We start from the raw sequence: 20218 nt of genomic DNA on the forward strand, positions 1-20218 counted from the left end.
CAGTGTTTACCAGGGGGCCTGTCAAGGTAACTAGAAATAATAGCTACAAACTGGAAGAGAGCAAATTAATATTAGACATCAGGAAAAAGTTCTTTAGAGGAGGATTGCCAAAATATGGAATAAGCTTCCAAGGGAGGTGGTGCTGCCCGCTTCCTTGGAGGTGTTTAAAAGGAGATTGGACAGACACCTGGCTGGGGTCATCTGACCCCAGCACTCATTCCTGCCCGGGGCAGGGCGTCAGACTCACTGATCTAATAGGACCCTTCCGACCCTAACATCTATGAAACTATTACATAGGAACATTCATTTATCATCTTGGAGGGAGTCTGATGCTTCAGCTCATAGGGCCTTTATCAAAGCCATGTCATGTGCATGCACTAATGACATCCATATTGAACATAAGAACCTCCCTGAGCCATTTCTGTTCCTTTTCCTATGCCACAGAGAAGATGAGAGCACCTTGCTGTGTCCTCTCTGCTTGGCAAAAATTAATTATTACTTATGTAGTTTTTATAAACTTAGTGAGCATCAATGTTTTACATAATATTTTCCCTTCGCAGAGGGAAACCTATATATCCAGCAGTCTGTCTAGGGTCAGATACATAGCTTTGGTATCTTTATGTGTAGGGAAGTTCCGCTGATGTACTATTTTGTTATGTGCACGTTTGCAGGCTTAACTCATTGGAGAGGTATTGATCCCTTCACTTGCTACCACAAAGAGCACAGACTTATCTGTCATCCTTATTCAAGGCTTTACCACCACTTTTGAAAATTTTCTCTTATTGTGTTGTTGAAATCCTTTGCTCCTCTTAAAGCAATATCAAGCAGGTACAAGGGAGCATCATAATCATCTAAGGAGTCAAATGCAGATAGTATTCTGAGACAGATCCTAGAGGCAGAACCTGTTGCTTTCATACACAGGGTACTCCTGCTTCTGCTATGGAACCAGACCTTTCCAAAAAGATAGGAAAGCAACCTGGTTGAAGACCTTTTAAAGAAAAGGAAGAAATATGACTACTGTTTAGAAAAGCTCTCAGCACACTCCATAGTGGAACCAAAATTAACCCAGGAGATTTGGCTGGCACTACAATCAGGAGTGTCCTCTCCATCCATAAATTCATGGAGGTGTGGCAATAACTTGCCTTACAAAATGTTTGCTTCTCCTATATGTCTCTCTCCCTCGAGTCCAGAACACTTCCTCAGATCTCAGACAACAGTGATGCATATTAGGTCCATACCAGGTTGCGTTGGGTGCCACCCTGGATTGTCCAATCAGAGATTGGTTACATCCATCTCTGATTTCTTTAAGAGGGATATTCTCCAAGAATATCTGGAGGCCCAAGTAGAAGCAACAAGACTTAGGCATAGGAGTTCTTTTCTAACACAGGCTACACCCATCCTAGCACCAGTAGCATTCTAATATTATAAAAGCCTTTGTCTATCTGTCTGTCCATAATGTTTTATTTGCACTCTGATTAGTTGTCTGAAACAACCAATCAGAGTGCCGCAAGAGCATTCCAGACAGGAGGCAGTGGCGGCGATGCAGCAGAGCGCCGCCATGATGGCGGGGACAAAGCTGTCCTGCTCCTTGCAGGCAGTGACAGCACAGGGTGCTGGCTGAGGGGAATGGAGAGGCAAGCTTTCCCCTTCCACCCTGCTCTTGGGAAACAGCGGCAGTGCAGGGTGGTGGGTGGCAGCATTCCTGATGGGCCATTGGCTAGTAAACAATATAACCCTCGCCTTTTGGTAGCAGTGCCCAAGCATGAACAACATACTTCTAGCAGTTCTAGTACCGGGCAGCTCTTTTAACACTGATGTCACTGATCTGGCAGTAATAAATATATTCATCCCTGCACCACATTTCCACCAAGTACCAGGAAGAAGGGGAGTGGGTGGTGATGATCTAATCAAAGGGTCAAAGGTCTACTCAGTCTACTCCCACAAAGGGGTCTGCAGGGTTAATGCCTTAAGAGAAAAGATGTCTTCTTTAGGATGTCTGTGCATGTATATCGCCAGCTATTTGTGGTGAGGTATCACATGACTTTGGGGGCATGTATAAGAATCAGCTAGCAAAAGGCTTTGCTGCAGAAGGGAGTCTTACAATAAAACATGTTTTATATGTCATGATACTTTTCCCAAGTTATGACTGACGGGATCTACATCTTCTTTCATTAGGAAAAGAGGTTCATGTAGTTAAAATCCACACAAACTTAGCAATGCCAGATAGATGAATGTTTCATGCTCTGGGCCATCAGTTCAAATGGAAAAGTCAAAGTATTACCTTTATTTATATGTTGATGCTAGAAAACAAGTTTGCAATATCCTTCAGACTTGATACTCTGAAATTCCAGCCTCAACAAACAGCATAGTTCTTCCTGGAACTCAAGCCTTATGAATTATCCTGCATGAAACCTTGTCAACATTGAATAGCTTTGGAATATTCACTTATCTCAGCAAAATCCTACTCATTCCCATGGTTGGACAGCAGACACAAAGTTTCAGTAGGATTGCCCTTCAGACCTCTGACTTCCTCAGTTGCAATTATATAGACACCTCAAACTAGGCTTGGGCACATTTGCTAGGAGCTAGGTTGCCCCAGATTTTAGAATCAGCTAGAAACTAGGTAAATATTTATGCAGCTTTTCAATCTACTAGAAAGCTACTATTTCAAATACTGGAAGAGCACATGCCTAGTATGGGCTATCAGCCACGCCAGATGAATTATCCCTTTCTGTGCAAGATGGCTATGTCGCACCAGCAGTGAAGCATACAGCTTCAGTTTCATCCATTGGCCCTGAACCTGGCAGGAGAAAGGATGTGGAGATGGATTTCCTTTACTGGAGGAACCAAGACCAGCACAACTGGTCCCTGAAATCTGTCATCTACCACTGCTTTAACAGGCTAGGGATATACACTCTAGACATATTTCCCATCTGAGGAAGCATTCTTTGCTCCCCTTATGCTGCTCAAAAGCAGACAAAGTGAAAGAATCTCTAATGAATGCATGTCTTTGGGGCTAGAAAAAAGAATTCAGTGTGAATTTAGTCAAATACTTACGATTCCCTAGGTAAAACAAAAATATGGAAGCACAGAGAAAAAGTAATCTTCATTACCCTGAATGGAGCTTTTCTGACACTAACTTCATTTGTTCATTTCAAGTCAGGAAAATCCTCCTTCTGTTTTAAAAAAAACAAACAACCTGGCATTCTGATTGGCGATAGATAGGAGGGCAAGATTGCCATCTGGACAAGTCATGAAAGAATTCCTTCAGACTCCTGTCCTGTAGATTTCCACTGGCACCAGCTGAGAATCATGTCTGCCTGAGGTCAAATTCCACTATGTGGCTCCTCTTTTCTTTTTTAACAAAGAGATCATTTTTACTGGAATCATTAAAGCTGCATCCGGGAGTACTGAAGGAATTGGCCAGTGTCATAACAGAACCACTGGCACAGATGTTTCAGCGCTCGTGGCACTTGGGTCCCAGACGACTGGAAAAGGGCCAGTGTGGTCCTTATTTTCAAGAAAGGGAGGAAGGAGGATCCGAGTAATTATAGGCCAGTCGGTCTCCCCTCCATCCTTGGAAAAGTCTTTGAAAAGGTTATGAAGGATCGTATTTGTGGGAGTCCAGTGGAAAAAATAATGCAGCAGGGCAACCAGCATGGATTCGTAGCAGGTAGATCAGGCCTGACCAATCTGGTTTCGTTTTATGGCAGGATCACAAAATGCTTAGACACAGGAATACAGGTGGATGTTGTTTTCTTGGATTTTAGCAAGATAAAAGGCCTTTGATACATTATCTCATCCCATTCTCATAAATAAATTAAGAGGCTGTGACATAAATGTTTACATGGTCCAGTGGGTGGCAGATTGGCTTAGCAGTTGCACCCAGTGGTAGTAGATGGATCAACATCGACCTGGAAGGATGTGGGTAGTGGGGTCTCACAGGGTTCGGTCCTTGGACTTGTACTCTTCAATATCTTCATCAATGACTTGGATGTGGGCGTGACGTGTATTCTGTCCAAGTTTGCGGACGATACTAAATTGTGGGGTGAAGTGCACAGTCCGGAGGGTAGGGAACGATTGCAGGCAGACCTGGACAGGTTAGAAAAGTGGGCAGTACACAATAGGATGCAGTACAACAAGGATAAGTGTGGAGTGCTGCACCTAGGGTGCACAAATATCGAGCACACCTACTGGTTGGGAAGTGACCCTCTCAGCAGCACAGAAGCAGAAAGGGATCTCGGAGTCATAGTGGACTTCAAGATGAACATGAGTCATCAGTGTGATGAAATCATTGGCAAAGCTAACCATACTTTATCATGCATCAGCAGATGCATGACAAATAGATCCAAGGAGGTGATACTTCGTCTCTATGCGGCATTGGTCGGACTGCAGTTGGAGTACTTTATCCAGTTTTGGGCACCGTACTTCAAGAAGGATGTGGATGACCTCAAGAGGGTGCAGAGGAGGGCCATTCATATGGTTAGGGGCTTACAGGACAAGGCCTATGAGGAGAGACTAGGGGACCTGGACCTCTTCAGCCTCCACAAGAGAAGACTCAGAGGTGATCTTGTGGCTACCTACAAATTCATTAGGGGGACGCAGCAAGGGATCAGAGATGTTGTGTTCACCAGGGCGCCTCTTGGGGAACAAGGAACAATGGTCACAAACTGACAGAAGATTTAGGATAGATATCAGGAAAAACTTAACTTCGCGGTAAGGGTGGCCAAAATCTGGAATGGGCTTCCAAGGGAGGTGGTGCTCTCCCCTACTTTGGCGGGTATTTAAAAGAAGGCTGGATAGGCATCTGACCCCAGCACTCTTTTCTGCCTAGGTAGGAGGTTGGACTCGATGATGTGTTGAGGTCCCTTCCAACCCTAGCATCTATGAATCTACTTACATTATCGAAGAGCTGAAGAATACAGCAGTGATCATAAAGCTTGTTAAGAAGAATTTTTCCAACTATTTGAGTTGTTCTAATAAAAGATATCAGATTTACCCAAAGAATCTTGGCTGGAGTGATCATAAAGTATACTTGTCTCACATGAACAGAGAACTCACAAAATAATTAGATTCTCTGGACAAATATTGGGTGCAAAAGAAATACTGGATGTGCAGGACAGATAGCAATGGAAAACATCATGATTTGGATCCACATCCTGCTTCAGATGACATCTGAAAATTAAACTGATATGAAGACTGCATTGGAATCATTGCAGGGAGTCCTGCAGGACCGACTTTCAGAGGCAGAGTACTAAAGATTTGATCTCTACTTTGGGAGAGACTGTTTAGGATATGGAGAATATAATATTACAAAAAACAAAATTACTGTAAGCCTTGCAGAGCAAAGTATCTGATTGGAGAAGGACCTTAGAACCTCCTGCCAGGTCTATTTCCTTAGGTTTCTAAAAAGATCAGCCTGCAGAATTTCTGCAAAAAATATAACCATAACAATTTATTAGGAATCTGTATTTAAGAACAGAGCGCACATACATTTTTAACTATGAAGCTTGAGGAGTGCTGGGGGAGAACAGGACTACATTTTACATTATAAAATATTAAAGATTCCAAACCAAAGAACTCCTCTTGAAAAAAAGCAATAGAGGTATCAAAGTTGCAATGGGACAGAGAAGTTTTTAAGCAATGCTATAAGTTTTTAATGGTGATAAACCCTGGCTGCTTGTACACATCACGGTGGCTTACTTTGGTTTAATTCTCCTTAAATTGAAGCAGCGGGTTTTTAAAAACACTGCTTCAAATTAAACCAAAGTATAAACCCCTGTGGCATGTACACAAGGGTTGGGCCCAATCCTTACCTCCCTCTCTGACGGCAGGGAGGGTGAGCTGCCGGTGGGCTGAGCAGTCCCTGAGATGTGGGGTGGGGTGGGGTGGGGAGCAGTGCTTCCCTCCGTGGTGGTGCCCCCCAGGTGGCACCCGTCCGCAAGCACCTGGCCTGGGCAGTCCCAGGGGCACTGCAGCCATGGAGGGAAGCACTAAGCCCCCACGCAGCTCAGGCAGGCGGGCTCTGGGGAGGGGAGGAAAAAAATAAGGCTCACTGGGTTTTTTGGGTTTTTTTTCTTCAGGGGAACCTGACTGGCTGGGCTGCCTGCACAGCCCCTGAGCTGCATGGGGCCCAGTGCTTCCCTCTGCGGCTACAAGGTAGCAAACTAAAACACTTCAGACATGTTTTATTTTGCTATGTCCCAAAGTCATTTAACGCTCAATACACCGCCAACAGTGTAAATAGCAGTGCCATTTAAGCAGTGCAAAAGGGCATTTAAACTGCTTTAAAGGCCAATTCTGTCGCGTGTACAGCTCTGTCGTTTCATTCCTCCCCCGCCCCCTGTCTAACCTGTTCAAAAGAAATATGGCCAGCTATGCAGTTTTTGTTTGTTTTCATACACAGAAGCCTCTTTGCAAAAGCCCCAGATAAGTATATTGCATACCATCACATCATTAATCATACATATTTTCTAATTTCTATCTAGAATACTTGATTAACTGGACCTTTATAATCAGAACCTGTATTTAATTCAGCAGCCTTTGATTTAGAGCCTTACTATTTCAGTATTTACTGCATTTTATTTGGCAGTGCATGGGGAACCCTGTCTAATCAGAGGTCTGTTTCTATTTAATGAAGACTCAGTTGCAAAGCTGATTAATTTAGGTTTCCAATGGAAGTTTTTATTTATCTTTTAATCCTATGCTGTGGTCAGGTTCAGAGTTGATAATTGACGTATATTTGCCTGTTTCTGTTCTGTATGCCTCCAGTCGTATCTGTAGTTGATGTGAAATAAGAAATTAATCACTTCAGAATTATTTCTTACTGCTTTGCTCATCTTCAAACCTGTGAATCAGGGAAAAGAAATGGAACCAGAGGTACTATATAAAAGCTTTTAGTAAAGGCTATGTTAAAAATGGAACGTCAATCCACAGTTAGGAAAATATTCAAGATTGCCAGTGCAGCCTTGATACTCCTACCCCATTAATGCATAATTGACTTGCCAAGCATAAGTTAGGTCATCTCTAGCAGGTATCTCTTGATTTCAGATGCCCCAGGTCCTTGGCATGTACCTTAAATGCTGAAATATGTCCCTTCTTGCATTCTTTTCTTTATTCAATGTCCATGCTATGGAATGAGTGAGGCAGGAGTACTTTAGATGAATAGGATGTGATCATATAATAAACATGATATCATAATGCATATATGTACCTGGGGGCTGGACTGAGATTTAACAAGCAGCTTTAAGTCTGACATTTCCAAACTTTTGAGTGTCCTTGATTTTAGAAACTTAATGCTTTTAACACACTTTTTTATTTTTTATGTAATTTCTTAGGATTTAAGACAATTCCAGAAAATAGAAAATGCTTCAAGTTCAAGGTGACCTCCTGCATAGGATCATAGGAAAATAGGGCTGGAAGGGACCTTACAAGGTCATCTAGTCCAGCCCGCTGCTCAAGGCATGATCATTCATGACTAAACTATCCCAGCCAAGTGTCTGTCTAACTTGCTTTTGAAAACTTCCAAGGATGGAGATTCCACAGTGCCTCTAGGTAGCTTGTTCCAATGCTTGACCACCCTCCTAGCCAGAAAGTTCCTTCTGACCTCCAACCTAAATTTCCCCTGGTGCAACTTGAGGCCATTGATCCTAGTCCTGTTCCCTATGGTCATGGGCCCTTCTACCTCCTCTGTGCAATCGCCCTTCAGGTAATTGAAGATTGCTATCAAATCCCCTCTCAGTCTGTGCTTCTCCAGACCGAATAACCCTAGTTCTTTCAGCCTTTGCTCTCAAGTTTTGTTTTCCAGAATCCTAATCATTTGTGTTCTGTGTTGGAATCTTTCCAAACTGGCCAATGGCTTTGGAACTCCTTATCCAATTCCTTCACTACCCTAGGGTACATCCCATTGGGCCCTGCACACTTGAAAGTACTTGGCTTCCATAAGTAATCCCTAACCTGTACTTCTGCTACTTTAGACTGTTTGTCTCCTTTCCTGTCTTTGCTGCCAGATGTACTCGTCATCTGATATTTGTAAAGACTAAACTAATAAATGCATGAAATACTTCAGCCTTCTCTGCGTTATCAATAACTAGATTGTCTGATGCATTTCATAAGGGACCCATGGTTTCTCTGGCTATCTTCCTTTTGACATACTTATAAAATCCCTTTTTATGTCCCTTGCCATCTGCATCTCAACTCATACCTTGCCCTTTGTAATTTTTTCCCTGTATACCCATGTGGTGGTCTTTAACTCTTTCCTAATAATAGGACCAAGTTTCCACTTGTATGATTCTTTTCTGAGTTTCAACTCATTGAAGAGGTTGCTGTGTAGCCATGCTGGTCTTCTTTTGCACTTCCCATTCTTGCATAGGGATAGCTTGCACCTGTACCCTTATGAGGGCCTCCTTAAAACTACAGCCCACTCTTCTGGACTCCCACAAGTTTCCTGAGTTCATTAAAGTCTATTCTTCTGAAGTCCAGTGCCCTTATTGTGCTGCTCTCCTTCCTTCTTCCCCTTAAGATCTTGAAGTATCATTTCATGATCACTGTCACCTAAGTTACCTTCCATCTTCACATTCTCAACCAATTCTTCCCTGTTTGGAGTGATTCTGAATTTTAGGCAAGCCAAAGGAAAGTTCTGCAGGATTCTCCCTGACCGAATCTTACATCAACTTTCTCTTGAACCACCAAGTCTGAATCTTACATCAACTTTCTCTTGGACCACGAAGACTTTGTCCTAAAGCTAATGAGCTTGGTGTACTTAGGCTCTTAGGCTTACATCAGGAGCCTAGAATTTCATTATCTCCTGTGTGCATCATACATTGAGGCTTTCTATGCTGTAAAATGTCCTGAGGCAAAATATTTGCAAAACTACATAGAAAATACATTCAAGGGACTATTTTATCCCTCCAGATTCTTCTGCGCTAGTATTAAAAGTATCTAAGCCAGAGAGCACACTTCCAAAGTCTGACAGAACCAGTCTCACATTAGCAGGGACACCCCCAAAATAAAGCAGTGGTTATTTACCTGTATGTAGTTCTTCTGTACATTCCCAGTCACTGACCTCTACCTCTCTTCCATTTGGGTTGTATGAAGATCAGGAGAAAGGAAGTGAGGTGGTCAGGAGCTCAGTGATTTATATTATTTTGCTGAGATACCTTAGCTCTCAAAATATCTTGTATTAGTACTGAGATAAAGTACTTTGCATTTATATTTTGTTTTGTGAATCATGCTGCAGCAGCAGATTTCTATAACCTTTTTGATGCCTATACAAACTATTTTTAACATAGATCCATAAAGCTTGTTAAATCCCTGCAGACAATCAAGTGCATGAAGTATCCAGTGAAAAAGTAGCATGTAATTTATTTCCTAAAGATGTGTAGCTGCATGAGATTGGTACTTGCCTACCTCTCATCCTTTTGGAGTTTGAGTTGATGAATTGCCCCACTCTTCCCCCGCCTTATGTATTAAGTTTTTGTATTATATATACAACAGGCACCAAAGAGCAATAGTTATTCAGTAGTGCAGGTCAAGTCATTTGTGTGAGCAAAAGAAGGAATAAAACTGATATTTAATTTTAAAGACTATTCACTGCTTATGTACATTTTAACTGAATTGTTGAATTGCTTGCTAAGATTGTTAATATTCTATGTAAATACGTTATCTAAAATATATTGTACATCTAGACATTGTTCAAATTATGCTACTTAATCTGTGTGCACTTTTAATTTGGATATTATTTTAACCAACCTTATTTTGTTTTACTTAGCAAGGTGAAGTGAGGTTGAAGTGTTTGAAAGCTCTTCAGAGCCTGTACACCAACAGGGAGTTGTTTCCTAAACTGGAGCTATTCACTAACAGATTCAAGGTAAGAGTGCCAAAAAAGTAAAAAGAAAAAATGTGGATCTTGAAGGCCTACACTAAGACTAAATGTATCTCACCTAACTGTTTAACCGTCCTGAAATTATGTGCATTAATTTAAAGGAAGGAAAGAGCTATACTAGCTGTCTCACTGTTTTTCAAGGACTTATCTAGGTTTGTGGTTTGCATTGGGAGCTGCAAGACTTCTCTCGGGTGCCACAGCACAGGTGCTGCTTCCGCAGCCAGGTATAAGTGCCCCACGTACCTGTTGCACAGCCAGTGGGAAGATCTGCAGCACACACATACTTTCCTGTCTCATTAGGGTACTCTGGTAAGCCTAAAGCAAGCAGGAGAGCTGGCTTGTGCCACAGCCTTTCCTGGTCCAGCCCCCACCAGGCTTCTTCTAGAAAGAGGTGCACAGGACAGTTCCACCTGCCCTGTATGCCTGTGTTCCTGGGAGATGCCGTGCAGGGCTGGACCAGGAAAGCTGCCGCTTGAGCTAGTTCTTCTGCCTGCTTTAGGGTTATCAGGTAACCCTAATGAGGCAGGAGAGCGCATTTATGCCACAACCTTTTCCAGTCTCGCTGTGCTTGAGGTGCACAGGTCAGTTTTACCTGGTGGTGGTAGCAGCAGCACTCATTTGAGGTCTGCTGAGATAGCACAACAGTGGTTCTCAACTGGGATTACTGCCTAATTCAGAAAAGTTGGGGAAGGGGTAACCCAACTCTAAAAAGGTTGAAAACCACTGATAAAGCTACGAAAGCAAAACTAAGTTCGCTTTTTGTAATAGAGAAAGGCCTCTTCATCTTTTAAGTTAAAGAAATGCAAGTCAAAAGCAGGAAGCATCAGACCAAAAGCAGAAATATTCCTGGATGTAATTTATGAGGGTGACAGAAATGCATTCATTTTTTTTAATTAACTTGTTAAATATCTCTCGTTAGGCATGGGGGTGATTCTTATTGATCCATCACACAGTCCACTTGTTCATTTTCATTACCCCTTACTCCTCTGTATATTGCATTTTAATAGTTAATTAAGTTTGCTGTTAGCCCTATACAATGTACATGGAAGTATAAAATAAAATGGAAAGTGTTACCTTCAAGATAACTTTTAAATAATTTTAGACTGTGTGTTTGTGTCCCTGAAACTGGAGTGCATGGACTGCATTAAAATGAAGTACAAAACCATGTAAGTATCTCAGGGACAGAGAGAAACACTCAGACCAAGAACAAATATGCAGTGCATTAACTTGCATATGCCCCACTAAAAAGGAATTGCAGTTGTTCTGTGAGAGAGATTCTGAGAATGGTTATCCTGTTAGAACGTGGTGCGAAGATGAGTTTCTTGGAAGAATCTTCTGTGCCACTTTGACTAGCCTGAATAAATTGGTATCCTTTTTGGTAGTCTTATGAAACAATCAAGTACTGAAAGCATTATTATCAATTTGCACTGTAGTGTTGTTATATTCCAGGGGAAGCACCTTGATAGGTTATTGTAGGGAAACTGTTGCTGGTTCTGCCAACCTGCACTGCAACTGTTCTACAGAAAGAGATTTTAGACTCCACTGCTGCTGTACTCAGCGTCTTTTAACAATACTATAGTCTCTTGATAAGCCTCCTGAGTTACTTTCCCAAGAAAATCTGAATTATTTTACTTTGAAAAATGATGAAAAAATGCCAGTGAAAAATTCTAGATAGGACAGGAATGGAGACTAAAATTCTCATCTCCAAACATAACTACAGTGCATCATACTGAAAAATTCTCTATAATCCCTTTTGTACTCTGATTGGTTTTATGCATCATTACAATTACTGTAAAGTCTCCTCAGAAGTCAGAGTTGTTCAGTGACGGAAGTAAAAGATGAAGAGAAGATATAAGTCTTCCAGTATATAAAATATTGTTATAAGGATGGCAGTGATTGTTTGTGCACCTTGTGCACTGGACTAAGAGCAAAATTAAATTCTTTTAATTTGCAGCAAAGATGATTAAAGTTAGATATTATAGGCAAACTCCAGAGAACTGCTTTAAGCACCTAAAATGAGACTTATGCAGAATATAGATATACAGATCCAAAAGAACAATCCAAAGAACCTTAGAGTGGGGACCAGAATGCAAGTTTCTCCCTCTCCAGCTGGGCACCTAACCTGTAAGCTATGGAGTCAGGGTCCCTTCTGCACTGTGTTCCACCTTCAACAGGAAGGCTGAATAGTGCTTCTCACCCAGAAGTGGGGTAGATCTAGAGAAGGTGCAGTCCCCTTTCTGCACACAGCATGGGACCAGTATGGGCATGTGTTCCATGCAGTATCCTACTAATCGGTCCTGTGTACTGGCTCTGGGTGCGGCGGGGTACTCCTTGGAGTGAGTATGCAGAGGGGCACCCCATGCTCCGCACCCCTCTGCCACACGGAGCATGTAGCTGGTTCAGCCCTGCACACCATGTGCAGCACTCAACAATAGCCCTGGGACTCGCTATGCACATGGCCCTTGGGGCTGGGACAGGGCAATGGCCAGTGCATGGGGTTGGTCCAGCAACCCATGTGCTGGATCATATGCCTCCATGAGCCAGATCCAGCCATATGTTTGACACCTGTGTTGGAGGTTAGACAGAGCTTTGTCCAGGACCATTTAGGTAGGACTAATCTTGCCTAGAGTGGGCGATTTGAACTGAATGACCTCCAAACATATTTTCCAGCCCTATCTTCCATGTTTTTCACTTGAACTTGATGCTGACCAGGTTAGCTAGGCATGCTCTCGGGATGCCCAATGGATGGAGCTCATCTAAAAATTATATAAATTCGGGCACATCCCCCAGCAGCAATATGGATTGCACCAAAGATTAGGCAAAAGCTAGACATCTATGTGATCGAATGCCACTGAATGCATGCAGAAGACTAGGCTTGAGGGAACTTTGTAGTCCAAAATGGAGGTTCAAATAAGTATTAGTACCTAACATGTTTTGTGGTTCCTGGACCAGAACCAGTCTGGATCACACTTTGGAACTTAGGCAGAATTTAAGTACCTAGATCTGGTTTGTAACTAAAAAATCTATTTGGAACTGATCCCTAAATTTTAGGTATAGCAGTATCCCAACCTAGAAAAACATTTCTAACTGTTACGGATAAAATGCTGGAACAGGATATGCAAGGAAGTTGTGGGATATCCTTTACTGAAGATCTTTAACTTACAGGTTGGACAAACATATGTCAAGGATGGTTTAGGAATACCTGACTTGGCTGTGTGCATAGGGTTGAACCAGATTTTTTTTTTAAGTGGGTTCAGTTTTCATTTCTGTGAATCTGTAAAATGACCTCCTTTGGCTTGATCTGTTTCAGCAAATATGCCCTTTTCTTTGGTAAAACAGAATCAAGCCGATAGGAAGGAAAGAAAATCCAAACTTCTTCCTTAACCCTTGGGATAAGCCAGGTTTGCTTGGCAATTCAGAACAAACCACTCACCACCCAAGAAAATGATACGAAAATCTTCAAAAGATTCTCTATAGGGCTGCCTCGTGTTCCCCCTGTGCAGTCCGAAAGATTTGCCTGTGACTACTACTGCTAATCTAGAGCCACTAAAGCAATGCCAATACCAGGATTTGCTTTTCTTATTATTGGGACTGCTCAAAGAAATTCTCTCTCTACCTTCAGGAACAAATGACTTTTAAAGGTCTCTCCCTATTTTGTGGGGAATGGGGAAAAAAACAATGCAACAGCCTGTGTCTGTCCTAGTGTTATACTTGCTTGCTCCAAATTAACACAAGTAATATACAAGTTCTGTAACAAATTCATGGGAAATATATTTCTCCCCAGTGGACCTTAGATGCCCAAGGAACACAATAGAGGCAAAACTGAGAGGTTCTTATAGAAATAATTTACTTAATTGTCATTTCTTTTTCCATGGCTACTTGCTAGTCATATATTTTCTGGTCAGGTTTTATCTGACTTTAGTGCAACATTTCTGCTTCTCCATTCTTAATTTCAAAAGAAATCTCCAGAGACATCTTGACTATTCAAGCTCAAATGACAAGACCTAGGAAGCCTTGGGCATGACTAGTAACACTCTTATTAATTCCTTAGTAGTGTGAAGATCCCTTTGATATAATCTAATCATTAAGGTGAAGGGGAGTTGATAATAGTACTTCTCAAATAAGAATAATGGCTCTGCCTTTTCAGCCTTTCTGACTAGGTGTTAAAGACTATTCCTATACTTAAACTAAGAAGGCACATGTCATTCAGCCAGAAAGAAACATGTATTTTCCACATTAAATCCATATGGAAAAGATGGGAATCATTTCTTTTGAAGGCCAAATCAGATGTCCCCAAGTAACATTTTAAAAAATACCCAAGTGACTTAGGAGACCAGGTCCTGTATTCAGTAGTGCTTTAGTATCTCATTGACTGGTACAATCACATTAGAATAACGACAGCTAGGACAGATCCAGAGGGGATGTAGTAGCACAGCTGCACCTCCCTTTTCGAGAAGACCACCCCACAGGAGTCCCTGGGGGATGTCTTTAAAGTACCCAAAGTAAGTGAAAGTCCCCTCTCCCTTCCCCTCCATGCTCAGAGCCACATCACTTTCCTTCCTCCCCTGCCTCCCATTGCTGCTTTCCCCACTGCCCACTCCTGTCTACTCCAGCTCTATGGGGGATGGTTCAGTTGGAGGCAGTGGCAATGGATGGAGGGTTCCTCCTCTTCACGTGTACTCCAGGGGGAGTAGGCAGGGTGGGAAAACCCATCCCCACCCATTTTCACTGCTGCTTTCACTATCCAGCTGAGCCCAGGTCTCATATAGTTCAGCTGGAGAAGGCAGGAGCAGCTCTGAAGCTTTCCCTGCTCCCAGGACAGTAGGGAAAGCAGCAGAGGCAGGTGGGGAGGGAAAGTGGAGGGATTCTTCCAGGAAGAGGCTGAGTGTTGGGGATGCAACCACCTCTGTAGCACAGTTTGCTGCTCCTTCGTCTCCCCTTTGCCAAATCCTGGATCTGTCCCTGAGAACAGCAAAAGAAGAATGGCCTTGAAGGAAAAAAAGGCCACCTCTCAACACTGTCAACTTCAAGGTAGCCTGTCTGACCATGATGTTATAAGATTCAAGGGAACAAAATCTTTTTGGGTGGGGTCATGGTCTTGTTAGTCTACTTCAGTAGTGAAGAAAGAACCTGAAGTCAAAGGCCCTCTTCTGTTCCAAAGGCAAATTCCTTCAGCTCTCTCAATATGTCCCAGTGGTGTTCTAGATTTTAATTTGGCTCTTAGTAGCTGAATAAACTCCTTTTCAAGCTTTTAATGACAGTAGATCTCCAATTCTTTTCTTATGAAGCGGCTATTCCTTGCCCAGTACTGTGGGGCAGTTAGCAGCACTTCTATGTCACTGAAAGACAAATGACTGGCATGTCTGCTTCATTTTTAAAAAAATATTTGGAAAACAAATCATTTCACTGCTGTCTTCTCTTCATGGGTGCAGGACAGTCTCTAGGAACATTTTAGATAGGCTGAATAAGGCTTTACCTCCATTCCTTTGCAGGGGAGGTATGCTAATATGACATTTGTCCAGAGTGGTGCTTCTGTGCCACAAGTTGTTTGCCTGGCTCCTGCATGGTGCACAGCAATGTGGGCCAGAGGAAAGTACATTAGTTAGCACATGTTCCCACTCTGGTGTGTTTCTCTGTGTTAGATGTAGAACCTATCCTACATGTTGCAATGGAGGTACATTCCATTAAAGAACCGTAACCTCTCTGAAAGAACTCAGATGGTTGTCCTGAGTCTAACTCAGAAGAATATCTGTTAAAGATTTATTCTTTGTAAGCTGTACATATAATGTGTTTTGTAATTGTAACATTTTTTTTCAGGATCGCATTGTATCAATGACACTTGATAAGGAATATGATGTTGCTGTTGAAGCCATTCGATTAGTCACGCTAATACTTCAGTGAGTATTTCTCAAAATGACTATAATTTTCTGTAAAAATGCACTTTAGCCAGTAATATTTATTTTATGTAGATTTCTTTTACGTATTGTGACAGCTGGGTAACACTGAAGTTGATTCCATGTGCAGTAATACTTTCATTAAATAATTTTTGGAGAGGCTGGAATAGGATTAATGGTTTCATGATGGCCAAGGGGCAGCTGGCTGCAAAATTCCAGTTGGACATGGCGTTTGGCAGCAGGAGGGCAACTGAGGGCCAGCACAGCCCTGGTCATCGTCCATCTGCTTCACCTGTCATCACAGCCTCAGCCCCTTGGTCACCAGTTCTGCTGCCATGGTCACCGCCACCGTCACCACCTGCCCCATGCCAGAGCTGCCTTACCAACACAAAATAAGTGATGGTGGCAACAGCTATGCTGCCACAAGAGCTGCCATACGCCCTGGGCTGGATTCAGCCTGCAAGGAGCCCCATGGTCCAGATCTGGCCTAGGGCAGAAGGTAAGTTTGACACCCCTGTGCTGTGTGAACTACAAAAACTTAACTTGGTGCAGGTACTTGAAGAGCATCTACTGTCACAAATAAATGCCAGGGTAGCAAAACAAATTAACAATACTAAAGGATAATTTGATTACATTGTTCCTTGATCACCTTTTAATGCAAAAAAAACAACAAGTGCAAACTGAAGTCGATAACTTAAATTCACAGATTCAAGAGATAAAAAGTCAAGTTTACTACTTATTCTGTCTTCCTTTTTTGGTCACATGTTAAATTATCACTGATTCATTACTAAGCTGCAAACACAAAATGGAGAATTTGAAAATTTATTAGTGAATATTAAAATAAAATGCTGTATATATGCATGTGTTATTAAAGAAAGCACAGTTCCTGTGCTGTGTTGTATTCAAAACTCTCAAAAGGATGTATGTTAAAATTATCAAAAACACAATGATGAGTAATATAAAAGACATATTTATATAAAATATACCCCAGAAATCTATCATTCTTTACTAATAATTAAAGATTTAATGCTGTTTGTGAGTCAGGCATGCAAGACCTAATATTCATGCCCCTTTGTGTGTGACATATTGGATGGAGCCAGTATTTTTCGACATATTTGTTTATATAGTTATTATAGCTGTACAATCTGAAAAAATAAAGATAATTACCTATGCAAGCCAAATATTGGCATATTTCCTCTCAATCTGTTAAAAACTGAGTAAAAAAAAAAAATTGGCAAAATGTGTTACAGCAGTTCTGGATACACCTCCAATATTATGTTTAAGGAAGCTTTTAAGCAAAAAATAATCCTGTTTGTTATATAGCAAATTCTTTCCAGTTTTATAATACTCAAAGGGTAAATATAGAAGTTTCAAATAAATGTATTTATTCAGTTATATTCAAATATTTCAATGTGTTTAGATTTCTTTTAAATTTACTCAACGCTGAATTAAACGGGTCAATAATGCTTGTAGCAGAAATGGTTTTAATGTTCTTGTAAGTGTTCTTGACTTCAGTGATACTTGGTTCAGGCCATTGGTGAGGAATCTAAATAGTGTTCAGCAGCTGAGAGATCTGACACCAAACTTGCACCGTGAATGGGCAGCCCCCTAGGAGAGTGGTAGTAAGCATTCAGTAACATTTTTGCTGGAGGTTCCACCTCTGTTTGCATTTGTAGGTAGCAGAAAGAATTGTTGATTTGCACCTGATTCATGGTAGCGATGTAAATATTATTTTAAAATTCAGTTGTTTAAACTCTTCTAATTATATCAGTTAACCATTTAACTCAGAGGTGGGCAAAGTCCAGCCTGTAGGCTGGATCAGGCCTGCAGTGGACTCCATTTCCTGGCAGCCCCAGCCCTTGGCCAGTCTCCCAGGAGCCTGGGGACGTGACAGTGTAGGGCCACAGAACCAGGGCTTTGCCCGGGCCCAGCCCCATGCTGTCACACCCACATGCTCCTGGTGTCTCCATGGAGACCAGCCAGGAGCTGTGCACGGAGCTGCGCTGGGGCTGGGGCTGGGGCCAGGATCTTGTGGCGGTGACAGCACAGAGCGGGGCCGGGGCAGAGCCACAATCCACTGCCCCCATGCTGTGGCGACAGGCACAGGTTCTGTGGGCAGGGGCATGCTGGGAGCAGAGCCCTGCCCTGTGCTGTCACTGCTACAAGATCCCGGCCCAGGAGCAGCGCCCTGCCCAACCACACACCCTGCCTGTGCAGCCCCTGGCCTGTCTGTGGAGACCCCAGGAGCACAGGGACAGTGGCAGCACAGGGTCAGGTCAGGGCAGAGCCCCAGTTCTGCACCCTGCACTGTCATGGCCTCACGCAGTCACACTCCCGTGCTCCCGGGGTCTGCAAGGAGACCAGGTGGTAGCTGGGGCTGCTAGAAAATGGAGTCCGGCCACCAGCCAGATCTGCCATTTTGCCACCCCTAGTTTAACTGGTAAGACATACCTGTGGGTTGGTCTGAGGGTCATACCACACCGGCACAGCAGGACGGACGGGTTGGGCTGAGGGACACACCATGCTGCCACACTCTGTAGTCCTGGTAAACCACATTATAATTCACACGTTGTTTGAAAATCTGATGCAATGAACTCCACTGTAGCAAACAAGTCTTATTTCAGAAAAGTATATTAACTGTTAATTGCTAACTGTAATGTGTTAATGGTTAAACTGTAATTATATTTATACCATTTCAACTTTCACACGCCTAGTTTATGGATAAATCAGACTATAGGCAAGGAAACCCTGACTTTGTCGAAGGAATATCTAGCATATTTGGGACAAGACCTTGTTTTAACTTTGTGCCCAAATGCTCCTTGTCCAGCTGCATCAGCCCCATTTTTGGCACTTAACCACAGTTTGCAATTCTGTTTCTCCCTGAATGTGTGTGCACATACTTTCTGGACATTAAATGTAGGAGGAGGATAACCCTCCCTTGTTTTAGCCAAGTAGCCAGTTGGTTAGGCAGCTGTGAGCTGCAGCAACCCAGCTCTGGTCCAGCATGGGCCTGGGTGCCTTTAGCAACACATCGGCACTCTGGGAGAGGATGTTTAAACCCCTGGGGACTTCAGGGGGCTGTGGGGGGGACAGAGAGAAAGTCAGCCACTGAGCTATAAGGTGTCACTTATGTGAAAGAGCACCCTGTACCTAGGAAGTGTCAAAGACCAAAGGAAAAGACGTTGCAGTAGCATCTTTACACTAAGGTAAACTTAAGAGCACATAGGTGTAATATTTAAGAGCCAAGGACAGTAGTGAGTTTGTGAGTGTCAGCTGGGATTGCTTGCAGAAACTGTAACCTGCATTCACACGCAAGAAGAATCCATATTCTGCAGGCATGTATAGAAATTCTTCATTGCATATTGGTATGCAGTGGCTGAACAGTATTTTTAAAACACAAAATTTAGTGAGAGGTTGAACTTCAGTGAGATCAGAGTAACATCTGGGAAGCCAGTCTGAGGAGCAGAGGAGTCCAGAAGAGCTCGTTCTACTTTAAAGAAGCCTTACTGAGAGTACAGGAACAAACCATCCTGATGCGCAGGAAGACTAGCAAGCATGGCAGACCAGCTTGGCTTAGCAGAGCCATCTTCAGTAAGCTAAATCACAAAAAGGAAGCTTATAAGAAGTGGAAACTTGAACAACTAAGGAAGAGTATAAGACTATTGCTTGGGCATGCAAGGATGAAGTCAGGAAGACCAAAGCTCAATTAGAGTTGTTCCTAGCAAGGGATGCGAAGGGTAACAAGAAGTGTTTCTACAAGTATGTCAGTAGCAAGAGGAGGATTAGGAAAAGTGTGGGTCTCTTACTGAATGGGGAAGGCAGCCTAGTGAGAGATGATGTGGAAAAGCTGAAGCACTCAATGCCTTTTTCACCTCAGTCTTCACAGACAAGGTCAGCTCCCAGGCTGCTGCAGTGGGCAGCACAGTTTGGGGAGGAGGCAAGGAGCCAGCAGTGGTGAATCAACAGGTTAGGAACTATTTAGAAAAGCTGGACGTATAAGAGTCCATGGGCCCAGATGGCCCGAGGATGCTGAGGGAGTTGGCTGATGTGATTGCAGAGTCACTGGCCATCATCTTTGAAAACTCATGATGATCAGGAGAGGTCCTGGATGATTGGAAAAGGGGAAACATAGTGCCCATATTTAAGAAAGGGAAAAGGGAGGATCCAGGGAACTACAGACCAGTCAGCTTCACCTCAGTCCCTGGAAAAATCATGGAGCAGGTCCTCAAGAAATCGATCTTGAAGCACTTGGAGGAGAAAAAAATGATTAGGAATATTCAGCATGAATTCACCAAGGGCAAGTCATGTCTGACCAACCTGAATGCCTTCTAGGATGAGATGACTGGCTCTGTGGATGTGGGGAGACCAATGGATGTGGTGTACCTTGATTTCAGCAAGGCTTTTGATACAGTCTCGCAGGCAAGCTAAGAAAGGTATGGGC

The 20218-nt window shown here is 42.8% G+C and overlaps 1 protein-coding gene across 2 annotated transcripts in view; it reads left to right on the forward strand.

Moving 5' to 3' along the window:
• The window catches only part of STAG1 (STAG1 cohesin complex component), a 304994-nt gene that overhangs the window by 195914 nt on the left and 88862 nt on the right, over positions 1–20218 (forward strand). For both annotated transcript variants that reach the window (XM_059730741.1, XM_059730742.1), the window contains 2 exons: positions 9770–9868; positions 15701–15780. In XM_059730741.1, coding sequence (XP_059586724.1) covers positions 9770–9868; positions 15701–15780 — 179 coding nt within the window. The remainder of the gene's footprint in view (positions 1–9769; positions 9869–15700; positions 15781–20218) is intronic.

The sequence above is a fragment of the Alligator mississippiensis genome, chromosome 7, assembly GCF_030867095.1.
Source record: "Alligator mississippiensis isolate rAllMis1 chromosome 7, rAllMis1, whole genome shotgun sequence".
NCBI classification, from domain to species: domain Eukaryota; kingdom Metazoa; phylum Chordata; order Crocodylia; family Alligatoridae; genus Alligator; species Alligator mississippiensis.